Source organism: Pyxicephalus adspersus, chromosome 4 (genome assembly GCF_032062135.1).
Source record: "Pyxicephalus adspersus chromosome 4, UCB_Pads_2.0, whole genome shotgun sequence".
NCBI lineage: Eukaryota > Metazoa > Chordata > Amphibia > Anura > Pyxicephalidae > Pyxicephalus > Pyxicephalus adspersus.
In genome coordinates, this window is record NC_092861.1 from 68,791,884 (window position 1) to 68,804,427 (window position 12,544).

Here is a 12,544-nt window from a genome sequence, read left to right on the forward strand (position 1 = left end):
ACTGAAACAATAAGAGGTTACTGGATACCCATGGCATAAACAACTGGGTGCACTAAATTTGCCGTGTTTTGCCACACCCCCTTTTTTACCACCCGGTTACAGCTTCCTACCACCCGGCTGAAAAAAATTTCTGGGGAGAACACTGTTGATGTATGACAATGTTTACTAACCATGTGGGTGGTACACAAGCTTGTATCCAAGAACTGGAGAGGAAGCTCTGTCCCAAGATACCCGGAATCTGGTATACCATTCATCAGAAATTTGCAGGTTCCTTGGTGCAAGCAGACCCACTAAAGAGAGAACAATGCATTATATTCATGGTTTTTGAAACATGAATCAGTACAGTTTCATACTTATTTTGAAGGCTTCACAGTTTCTTATATTATGAATAAACTCATGACTACAAATAATGCTGACATACAATTAAATTAGGAGATGTGGTGAAATTAACACAACAAGTCAGTGCTTATTGTCTTTGTTATTTTCGTTAAGTAGTCATATGGCAAACACTCTAGACTACTGAAAACACACATTTGTCATATGCAGCAAAGTCTGCAAAGTCCAAAGCTGTACCTTAGGGCAGAGTATGGTCATAATTTAAAATAGTTTAGCCTTACTTAGGTTATCTTTAAATAAATTTAAGAAATTGCTTTAGACAAATACAGTTATCACCAGTGTCTCAGTAATCATTGTCCTTGGAATAGAAAGTGATGGGTAAGAAATAGTTTTACAGTCGTCACCAACATTTTCTTTCCCATTGACAATGGTTACTAGTACAAACAGAGAGGGTGAATCTATATAGCAAGGACAGGCAGCAATATAAACTTGATATGTACTAGCCCTTCTACACAGTATCCAATAGTGTTGCATTTCTTATTGCTTTATTATCTGTCTGTATCAAAGTAAATAATTTACCTGTCCTTCCATTTTCTGTTAACTGTCCTCCATCACCATCTGCATAGACTGCAACCACTGTAATTTTGTAAGGAGTGTCTGATAACAATGGCTGTAGGACCACATTGTTCCTCCGACCAGGGACAGTTGTCTGAAAGTATAGTACAATACCAAAAATGTAACTTTTTTTCTCAACACAAAAGTTGTATACTAATCATTAGTATCATCGTTTTAGCATGGCATGCAAATAGCAAAAATGAACCCACAAACCTGTATGATGTATTCTAAGAGCAATACAAGTATGTCAGCACTGTTTTTGCAGGGTTAGATGTTTTTTCTTTATAGTATAGCACAATTTATGTGTGTACACATTCTGACAAAGCACTGTAAACACTGTAGTGCAGACATAATGTACTGTACATATGTTTTATAATAGGAATGTTGAAAATAAGGCCTTTCAAAAGAAAGCAGATTTTAACAAAATCAGTAACACATGGGTGAAAGTGGTGTGACATGACACCCAGTCTGGTTTGGACATATGTCAGAAATTTATGTATAGTGCCTGCTGCGGATAATATGCTACAAATGTTAGGACCTCAGAGTATAAACGGTGCTTGGAGGTATACTGTGATCGTATGTGTACGTAAAGATATTATATGATATTGTATTTAAATGTAGTTGCTAAAAAATCATAGTAATTAGTAGGAACTTAATATTATTTAAATGTGCAATAATAATACCAACAGAAGGTATGGTGTTAGAGGAAAATTAAAGACCCCTAAGTGCTTCTTTTAGCATTCTGACTACTTAGGATACAAAATTTTAATTTTTTTAAATGATGAAGTCAAAATTTTTTAGAGCAAGAAAGTAAGAGGAAATCTTCCCAAAGTGAGGGGAAATGTCCTCTTTGACAACTGTCACGAAAGCCAGTGTCTCCTGCTGCAATCTGAATACATTACTTAGAATAGATCTCCATGTTTACAAAAGTCTCTGAACTCACAGACTCAGACAACAGAATTTAGTGTTGTTAACAGTTCTAAAATATTTTAAATAGCTTAAAACCATATATCTAAATTAGGATACATTTTGGTAAAGTCATTAAGAAAACTTACATATTCATCGATGGGATCACCAACAGTTGGAGAATAGATGATTCTGTACTGCTGAACTGGACCGTCAGCATGATCCCAGCTTACTGAAAGACTGTTAGTTGTCTCTCCAAAAACTCTAATGTTCCTTGGCCCGCTGCGAGGTACTGGAAAAAGCAATTACAAAACAATTATCATTCCAGATAATAGGTTTGATTTCTTCTTTAAAAACAACATCATAATATTTATGATGAATACGTGAGCTCAGTAAACTCACAAATTTCCAACCACACTGCTGTTCTTTATAACATCACCAAAGCACAGTGCTGCCAGCTAGGACATACTAACAGATTATTAAGAAATAAACCTACCGCAGTATGAACAAAATGTGGAAAAAGGGATGCCACAGGTATTTGGAAAGCTACCTAGTTACTGGAGGGAATTGGAAAGCAGTCAGCAAAAAGCAGGGAAAGTTCTAATATAATGCAGAGCTCAATATTCTATTCTGAATTCTTTAGAAAATTGTAGAACAGTGACATTCACCCCAAATATATTATGCTATTTGTTTCAATTCTCGTGAATTAAGTTTTGGTGCAACCAACATAAAAAAAAATTGACAGCACCCACATTTTCCGGATTTTTGTATTTTAAAAGACAGAAATAGTGTTTCAGTTTAAACTTGGGCAGACATATGTGGTGTACCTGTATTATGGTAATGTATCGTAGAAACTGAAGACATAATACAGTATCTACATTTTCCATCTCCAAAAGTCATGTTGCAGCTTGGTTTGTACCGGTTAGAATTTTCAAAAGTTCAATTCAGTACAATAAAAATAATGTGAGTTCAAAATCTTGTAATAACAGTATGAATAATTATCGGGAACATAGGGAGTATGTACATGGGTTGTTGTCCTACAAATTAACTACATACACCCATGTTAGGCTAGTTTATATAGGAAAAATGGTAGTGAGTTGCTGCAAGGTTGGCAGACTGAAGCATTATTTTTGTGGGCTAGCTTCTTTTAAATGTCTGTGGTTGTTAATGGAGCAGCCCCAGTAGGAAAACATCTTTTTTTTTTGTTTTGTTTTTTTTTTAACTTTAGAATCAGTGTTTATTATTTATCTATTTTTTGTTTGGTCAAGTATCCTAGTTGTGCCTACATTGATGTTAAGAGAAAAAGCTAATTTAGGAATAATACTCACGTCTTTGCTTACTTTATTTCAAAGTAAAATATTGAGAATAAGCCATAATCAATGGTACATGTCAGTCAATAATACACTTGACTGCACACAGGCAGAAGTAAAAATAAGCTCAGCCCAAGATCTAAAATTGTATTCCTTTAATACCCAATCATGTGTTATATATACAATGAATAATGTGCGCTAACAATGGATAAATGAACCCTGATGTTTTTATATATATAGGCACAAAATATTATTCTAAGGATGCTCCGCTTCATATGCAAAACAAATGCTGCAATATTCTTTTAATTTTGAATTTCCTGTTTTCTGGTAAACTTTACAATTAGTACATAGGATAAACTAAAATGCCTGTTTCATCTTAAGCCCAAAAATCAGTACCACACTTACAAGGAAGATCAAAGCATAACAATACTTTATAAAACATAAAAGAGACAAATCTCTCATAATTAAGCCAATATTTGGTCAGCAAGTGAAACCCCATAAATCCCAGCTGTGCTCATTTAAGCGATGCTCTAAGTAAAGATGTCTGTTTTAAATGGTTTAGAGGGTTATCCATGGGCCCTAAAACTATTACATGTGTGAAAACTACTTTTTTTTAGCTTTTTTCTTCTTCGTATGTCCTTTATGGGGGTTACTGTAGTACTGATGGTGGAAGCTGCACAGGTACTGCGACCAGGAGTGTGAAGGGTAGCGATACTCATTCTGGGAGCACCTTCAGCATCACCTAATGACCTGACACATGATATGTCATCGTCCACCATGACACATGATTAAAGTGAAGAAGAGGAGCCACAGTAATGACCAAAGACGTGCAGTTATACCATACAAAAAGTGAGTGCACTTTTGGTGGGAAGCCTGTTGTTGGGGCAGTTTTATTTAGGAACAGAACCCCAGGTGCCAGATGGAGGGGTCATTCCAATAGGATTATGACAGAATAAGTTAGGAAAACAGAAAAAGTAAGGAACAATTAATATGTATACAACTTTATCCTGGTTTATCGTTTACATCTGAATATTATTTTTCTTCTGACAATCGAAAATAATAAAATTGGCTTATAGTGAAGCACATCAAGCAATACATACATGTTTTTCCTTCTCCAGAACTTGGGTCACCCTCTCCATCAGCATACATGGCAACAACATTTACAGAATATGGTGTGTCAGGATTCAGACGTTCTAATAGCAAATTGTGAGTATTGCTGGGAACAACAACCTAGAAACAGGAATGTACATCAACTATTAACTTTTAAGATACAGAAAACGATCAATGTATGTATCACATTATATATTAGAAAGTGGGAAAATGCAAAAGGCAGTTCATCTTTAGCCCTAGTTGGCCCTTGGGTTGCACATCAAATTTACCCTAAATACTGTAAGAACTTTTTGGTTCATAGCTAGAACAAAGTCAAATGTCAAAGGCTGGGATTGTGGCACATATTTATTTGGACTCTCCTTGGAAACTAAAGGCTGAAAGTATACTGTGATAAATATTAAGCTATGAATAACAATTGTATTATTTTTAAATGTAACAATGCATTAAATATATGTATATATATATATATATATATTTGTATATATTGTATATAAATATCCATAACAAGCTCATAAAAACTGTTAGTTGCAAATTCATAGTTGCATAATAATTTCAAATAACTACACCCAAAAGAAAGGGTTACTAAATTATTCATTGTGACCTGATTGTGTTTATCTAACATACTACACTCACTGATGTCCTTATTCTGTTTAACATACACATTTGCATCAGGTTAGTTGCAATGTTATCTCTATACAGTCACTTTTATTTCTGCAGCATAGCAAACATAGATGAAATCACACTATCAAAAACACTTGATTGCAACTGAAAATACACATTACTTACAGAGAGAGGAGGACTAGTTGCATATAAGGGAGAGTAGTTGACTTTGTATTGTTGGACAAGCCCAGGAGCTGGATCCCACCGGACATTTAATGTGTTAGTAGTGGGGTTGTATACTTGAATGTTCCTTGGAGTTCCTCTCACCACTGCAAAAAAGTAATACATATACTCAAAACTGTAAACCTACTCAAAAATCAAAACAAAAGTTTGATTTTAAGGTCTGTAGTTTAAATTTTACTTTTTACTGGCTAGCTTAAGATAATAAAATGTAAGATTTCTTCTAAAGGCTTTCTTTCTTAATAACTTAAGTTAGCAAATAAAAGGCCTCACTTGAACTACAAACTTTCTGCATTTATCATTGGTTGACATGGTACTAGTCTCTACTACTAGAAACTTTTAGGCTTTAGAGAAAAGAACTTTCCTTTACAATATAATTTTTGCTTCACTGAAATTGTGGAATTCTTTCTCTAAAATGTAAAGGTGTAATGCTGTTAAAAACTCTTTTTGTAGTCATGGCAAGAGATCAGAAGAATTCAAAGGTTTTAATACTTTGTCTACTGGGTTAGCCAAACAAATGATATCACTCCAAAAAACTAATAAGTCATCCAACTAAAATCTACCAAAGGCTTATGCATGTGATAACAGACATTTTCAAGGTGCTTTACTATTTAAATGTGTACATAAAATGCATTTCCTCATTTTTATAAATTAGAAACTTTAAAAGTATCTATCTATGACTTTTCTTTAATTCCACACAAGCACTGATAATGAAAATTAAAACATAATTCACATACATGTCTTTCCGGTTTCAGACATGCGGCCTCCATCTCCTTCTGAATATACAGGAACCACTGTAACGGTGTAGGGTGTATCAGGCTGGAGTCCTCTAAGAACTGTATAAATTGTATTTCCAGGAACAGTAGTCTGAAGTGCAAGAATCTGATTTATTATTTGTATTTTACATTCATCACTAAGTACATTTTTAATCAGTACTTATGTTTCTTATTACATATATTATTAGTGAATCTACCACTCATAAATAAGCTACAGCTATATTATTATAAATTAAGAAGGCTCCTCTGACCTAAATGCAGTAGTCAGGTTTCCAGCAGTTGATGCAGGCTGAGTGCACATCCAACTCTCATGAAAACATTCTTGTAAAGCAAAGACGTAAAAGCTGCACTACGGGATTTAAGCAAAAAGTTCAGTTTTTTCAAAAGTAACACGAGAAGTCACAAGTCCATTACAACACATTCCTAGTTATAGACACTAATTATCCAATGTGTTTCACCCATCTCATGGGCAAATTATAGAGGATGAGGTTGTGCCTCCATAATTAAGACCATGAAAGGGTGAAACGCATCATTGAATTTATGTCTCTATCTGGGAATGTGTTTTAATGGACTGGTGTCAACTTTGAGTAAACTGAACTTTTTGCATTTATCCTGCAGTAGTTTTTCGCAAATTTGCTGTACACGTATACTACAACCCTAATTTTAAGCACAGTAATATTTTACTATAATATTATTATATAAATGAGCAGATAAAGTCCAGCTGAAACGTAGTAAATCTGGTGCATAAAACTGGACTTCCTCCTAAGGCTAATCCAAGCCTTGGAGTATTTGTTAGCCATCTAAAATGCTGTTCAAACACATATGGTTTACAAAATTCCCAGCTCAGTATTCACTTCCCAATATTTCTTTGCCTGGGTGGTGGTAGAGGAATGTACTTTCCAATTTTCATTAGCATACTAAACATTTATAAATTACAGAGAATAAGGCATAAGCAATCAATTTGTTTCACAGAAAATACAAAAGTTCGCCAAGCACGAAAAGCCTAATGGAGGAGAAGATTTTGTTAACAGAACCTACATTAGGATGAATGCATCCCTTTTTGATGAATCATTTATACAGCTGTTTGGTTCATGCTGATGTAACCTTTATCAGACTACAACATTGACATACACAATTGACAGGTTACATCATAAGACACATTTAGACAACCAAAAACATGTCAGAAAATTCTATATGGCTGTCACAGTTAAAGTGCAACTATCAACCTACCATCAAGAGAAGAAAAGAAAAAAACTAAAGTTAAAAAAAGTGCTTACCACTTCTTCAGATCCACCAGCAGTTGGGACATAAAATACTTTATACTGACGTACATTGCCTTCTGCTGCCTCCCAACGGACATTTAAAGTGCTTGTGGTTGGGTCATATACTCTGAGATTTTTTACTGTGTTAAGAGGCTCTGAAAAAAACAGAATACAGATTAAAAATTACGACAAGCACCAGAAGCAAATAATACAAGTTTCAAGCATACTTCTTTTGCGTTTGCTATTTTAAAACTCAGAACTTGTCAGGCATGATCTTTTATACTACCAGAGAGTTACCAATACCCCTTAAATTGTCCATCATTTTTTCTATTTGTAGTAAAAGTTGGTTGGCTAAAAAACCTTTAGTTTTCATAAATAATATGATACCAGACACCTTAAATGACATACATACTTTTGCTTTTTTCAAAAACTTCTTCCTCCTGCCCTGGAGACAACCACACATTGTACAATATGTACACCTATTGCTTGGTGTGATCACTAAATTGTAGAAAGTCTGCAAGGCTACTTACACTGTTTAGCATCTCATGAATAATGAAAGCTGTTTCCTTACAGACAGAGACATACACTGTCTTTAGCCTCTGACATACCATGTCAGGCAAAGCATCTTTAGCTGATGCTGGGCATAAATGATTATTAATTATATATTTCTATCAATACAGTATAACTTACTTGTTTTTCCTTTGCCAGAAATTCTTCCTCCTTCCCCTTCAACATACTGTGATGCTACAGTTATAGTGTATGGAGTATCCGGTTGGAGTTTCTGCAGCACAACACTGTTCTGTCTTCCTCCAACTGTTTGCTGGAGAGTTGGTAAAAACAACACCAGTAAAATTGTAGATCGTACATCACATGTATTACTTAAACTTTGTGTGCATAATATTTGTAAAACAATACCATAACTGTGGAATGATTTAAGATACATGTATAATGAAACATCACTAAAGCTTGACAATAATTTATGATTATGGCCAGGAAAACAGAATTACTTCTTAGGGTGTTGTGAATAGCTTTATTGTATCTAAAAAGTAGGAAATGGTTTTAAATTGAGGAGCTGATAAAGGTAATACAAGTCAGTATTTTGTCTTGTATCTTAGTCCCATGCTTTTTTTTTCTGCAGGAACCTAGTGTTCTTGTTATTTTCTGTTTTATCCCTATCTTGATCCTTAATTCCCGATATACCTACTTGTACAAGACCATTGACCTCCTAACTTTGATCTACCAAATTTTCAATTTGCCAAATATCTGCACCCTTGATTACCTAGGAAAAGAAGTAGGGAAGAAAGACTCAGAGCCACTTATGTACAAATGAACATAATTAGTTACTTGCTAATAATGTTTAGCCCCATAAACACAGAAATACAAACCTAATCTTCTATGCCCAGTCAAATGTCAGGCTAGTCCCTGTAGAATAATACCTTGCTGGTTCTATTTTGGATCTTCACTTCTAACTAATCTTCTGATTCTGAACTTCTAAGTTATTATTTTTGGTATTTGATTCCTGTCCTGGATTCTTCTAGCAACTTGTATGTGTTACATATCTACTTTCCCCTTCTTACTCCAGCATTTAATTCCTACTTGCATGATGACCAGAAGGTACTAACTGACAAATACACTTCGTGACACTCAAATAAATGAAAATATTTACTGAAGGCATTGTGGAGCCTTTTGTATGATCTTTTTCATTGAAAGCCAGCCGCATTTTTTCAAATTTTTTTACTTTTTTTTACTTTTTCCAACTACTAGCAGACCATCAGAACAAGGTGGCTTTCTTAGTGAATGTAACATTTTCCAATACTCTAGTTAAATCAGCTCTGGATATAATGAGCTTTAATAACTGAAGAATGAATATCAATAACATATCAAGTGTTTTTTTTTCTGAGTTCAACACTGCAGCTGGGAAATCTTCATAAATAAGACCTTTAACCTGTGCTGAGAGGTCCCGTGAGACAGAAGCTCACCATTGGTGTTGTAGCATTGCCAATATTTGCTCTCATGTGCTGGATTATTTACAACATTTACAGATACACATTTAGCAGTAAGAATGTGTTTTACTAGCAGCTGGAAACAACTTCAAGAGAAAGATAATCACAAGGCATAAAAATAGATAAAAGACATAACATCCTGCCATTCAGAACTAATACATGTTGATACGGAAATTATTTTGAAGACACTAGGAAAACTGGAAAGTTATTACTTTTTTAATCTACATGGCTAAAAAGAAAATAAACTGTCTAGAAAGTATAGTGGAACTTTAAATGTTTAACACTAACTATATTGTTAAAGAAAGTCCTTAAAGCTGCTGTACCGCTTTCGGCTATTTGGCTCTTCTTGGTGTGGCAGAGCTCCACGCTCAGGTGCTCACAACCTGCCTAAGCATAAACTAGCAATCTCTCTTCCATGAACACAAATATACCATATTAGATCTATCATATTGTAATCAATGGCAGCATATGCTGCTTTGCTTAATTTGAAATGTTGTCAAAAATGTCTTAACAACATCTAACCTTGATAGGTAATTTTTGTACCAAAAGTTGAAGAGTTCACCTCCCCTTCCCCTTCAGTCAGACCACCTACTCTGTTGCAAAACGTTGGGCGATTAATGGCCCTTGAGGACTTGAGGACAACTAGGATATACATTATTTACAAGAAAATTAGGAAATAAACTGTCTAGAAAGTTTTGGGACTTCCCATTGTGAAGGAAAAACAATATTAGATTCAATTCTTCTATTTTTGTTGGCTGATCCGTTTCTAAAGCTTTGATAAGATGGTTAATTGTACTGTAAGTCAGTACTCCCAAAGCGATTTACACAGAAACCATGCAAATACCAAACCACCGATAATGATTTGGCGTACAAGAAAGAAGTTGAATTCATTCAGTGATCCATAACCGTGAACAGCTAAAGCTGTTTCCAAGCCTTGCTACTTATGATGAATGCTTTATGCCAATATATTATGTAGCATCATGGATATTCAAGTCATATATCTCAGAAATTGTATTACATGTGACAGTATGAGACAAATTTGTCCATATGATACAGCCAGCATCATGAATCACCACTGAATAAACACTTAGGGAACTACAGTATATGCATAGTAAATGTCAAACTGCAGAACAAGAACTTTAAATGTTACAACTTATTTACAGGGAGTGAAATGTGTAGTGCTGAGCTTTATATGTTACCTAATAAGCATTGGTAAACTAGTTAATAAAAGTTGTGTTGATTTAAACAGGCTAATAAAACATTCTAAGCAGTATTGGAACATTAACACAATCCTTAAAAAACCTTAGGAAAACATCTGGTTTGCTTGAAAGTTACCTTTAGGCAAGCAATTGTAAATTGTTTAGACTAACACATCCTAGATTGTTTAGTATGACTTGTAAATCACTTAATGAGAAAATAAATTAAGAAAGCTTTGGGCTATCAAAATAGTTTGCACATTTTATGTGGTCTGCATTCCAAAATGAGTTTTCTATTTAAAATTGTTTTGGACATATGTAGTTTACCTCCTAAAATGCAATTTGCCAACAAGAATGGGCCATCCAACATGACATAAGAGTAAATACCACTTAAAGCTAAATTGTCTCTGTAGGGGACCACTGCTTCCACATAGAAAGAAAGGATCCTTATTTGATTACAGAATGATGACAGGTAATTGTTTTGGCTCACCTTTTGATAAAGATGGAATGCATTTAGCTAATTTAAATTAAAAACTGGGCTTTAATAACTGACTCACCAGACACCCCATGTTTTTGATGCCTCTAAAATGGGCATTTTGAAGAATAATACATATACAACAATAGTAGAATTTCCATGTGCAGATCCAAAACCAACAAACTGATAAAAAAATATGTTTCATGTCTGCATGGAAGTCCCGGGGGGTTTAAAACTGATCAAAGTGAATCTATACAGTAGCATAGAGAACCTGTTTCTCCTCTTTAAATGATGCACAGTTGCTTTTGTCTTAATTTTGATTATGTTTATACCACTATGAGCTATTTTATCATAAAATTTTCCGTTCTCAAGTTGTTGTGTAAACACTTAGGCTAGTATGGGAAAAAGCCAGTGTTTCCCACTGAGCTCACAATACTTCAGTATAGTGCCTTTGATTTCAGTTAAAAAAAAAAGTTTTATCATCCTGCTTCCAGCAGATGCATTTTATAGAACAGCTGGACATGCTTTGAAGTGCGCATTAATGCTATTTGCTAATAAAATAAAATAAAGGAATATAATAAAACAAAGGAATTTTCCACTATTTTCTTCTCCTTAAAAATGGTTTAAATTGTTCTTCCAATATTCATGTTGAGCAACAAAGTTTCAACACATGTTTAAGCAAAACATTCTTCAAATTATTGGAAAACTGTCATCTTTACAATAGCATATAAAAGAAGTTTAATTTATGGGTATGTAGATACACTTTTGAAAATTCTGTCAAACAACTGCTGGATAATTTTAATTTATGTCTTTCCTTTGAATGGAGTTTCCATAGGGATGGTAAATTCAGCCATTTCAAAAGCAAACCAAAGGCTAGCTAAGGACCTGAAGTACAATCAGTGAGGATAGGTCCATTAAAAAGAATCATAAAAACGTAAAAATGGAATGTATCTGATTTAAAGCTGAAAGCTCAGTTTGGTTTTAACTGCAATTAGGTATTTTCATACCGTTTGTTCTACACCATCTCCAACAGCAGGCTGGTAAAATATTTTGTATCTCTGCACTCTTCCACTGGCAGGATCCCATCTCACAGTCAGGCTACTGGATGTTGCATTAAACACCTGCAGGTTTCGGGGACCATTTCTTGGACCTGGAATTTAGGTAAAGAACATTAAAACAACCATTCTTGCAAAGAAACTGGAACATAATTCTAAAAAAAATGGTGTACTTTGACATAAAATGCTACAATAGCTATATTTCAATGTAGCTTTATTGAAAAATGCCTCCCTATTTAAATCTGCAGGATGCTGGATATTCTAAAACTTGCAGAATTTAAAATTCAAACAAATACTATACAATGGTGGTATCAGATTTCTAGTGGTTTTCCAGTGGTATTTTGAGCTCCCACCAAAATTGTATGTAATGTTGGTGTAATTAGTTTATTCTTTTTTTAGAAGTCTAGGTGGAGCTTGAGGTTAAACCTTGGCTCTATCACAGCTCTGTCTCTGGGTTTACCACAGTGATTCTTATTTCTTTGGTGATAATTTGGCCCTTTAGCTACATGGATGTTAGAGACACAGAGCTTTTCAAATTGGAAAACAGCTACCCAATGAAATGAATATAGCAGTCCTACTTCCCACTCATCAGTGAGTCTGGGAAAGTTGCTTGAGGATTACCAGGACAAAAGCAGGCATGAATTTGCAAGAAACTTGCTA

The 12,544-nt window shown here is 34.5% G+C and overlaps 1 protein-coding gene across 4 annotated transcripts in view; it reads right to left on the minus strand.

Moving 5' to 3' along the window:
- Positions 1–12,544, minus strand: part of COL12A1 (collagen type XII alpha 1 chain) — a 130,384-nt gene that overhangs the window by 50,082 nt on the left and 67,758 nt on the right. For all 4 annotated transcript variants that reach the window (XM_072408527.1, XM_072408530.1, XM_072408528.1 and 1 more), the window contains 9 exons: positions 11,837–11,979; positions 7,846–7,975; positions 7,171–7,310; positions 5,855–5,984; positions 5,064–5,206; positions 4,268–4,397; positions 2,007–2,149; positions 916–1,045; positions 171–290 (listed from right to left, as the gene is read on the minus strand). In XM_072408527.1, the coding sequence (XP_072264628.1) occupies positions 171–290; positions 916–1,045; positions 2,007–2,149; positions 4,268–4,397; positions 5,064–5,206; positions 5,855–5,984; positions 7,171–7,310; positions 7,846–7,975; positions 11,837–11,979 (1,209 nt within the window). The remainder of the gene's footprint in view (positions 1–170; positions 291–915; positions 1,046–2,006; positions 2,150–4,267; positions 4,398–5,063; positions 5,207–5,854; positions 5,985–7,170; positions 7,311–7,845; positions 7,976–11,836; positions 11,980–12,544) is intronic.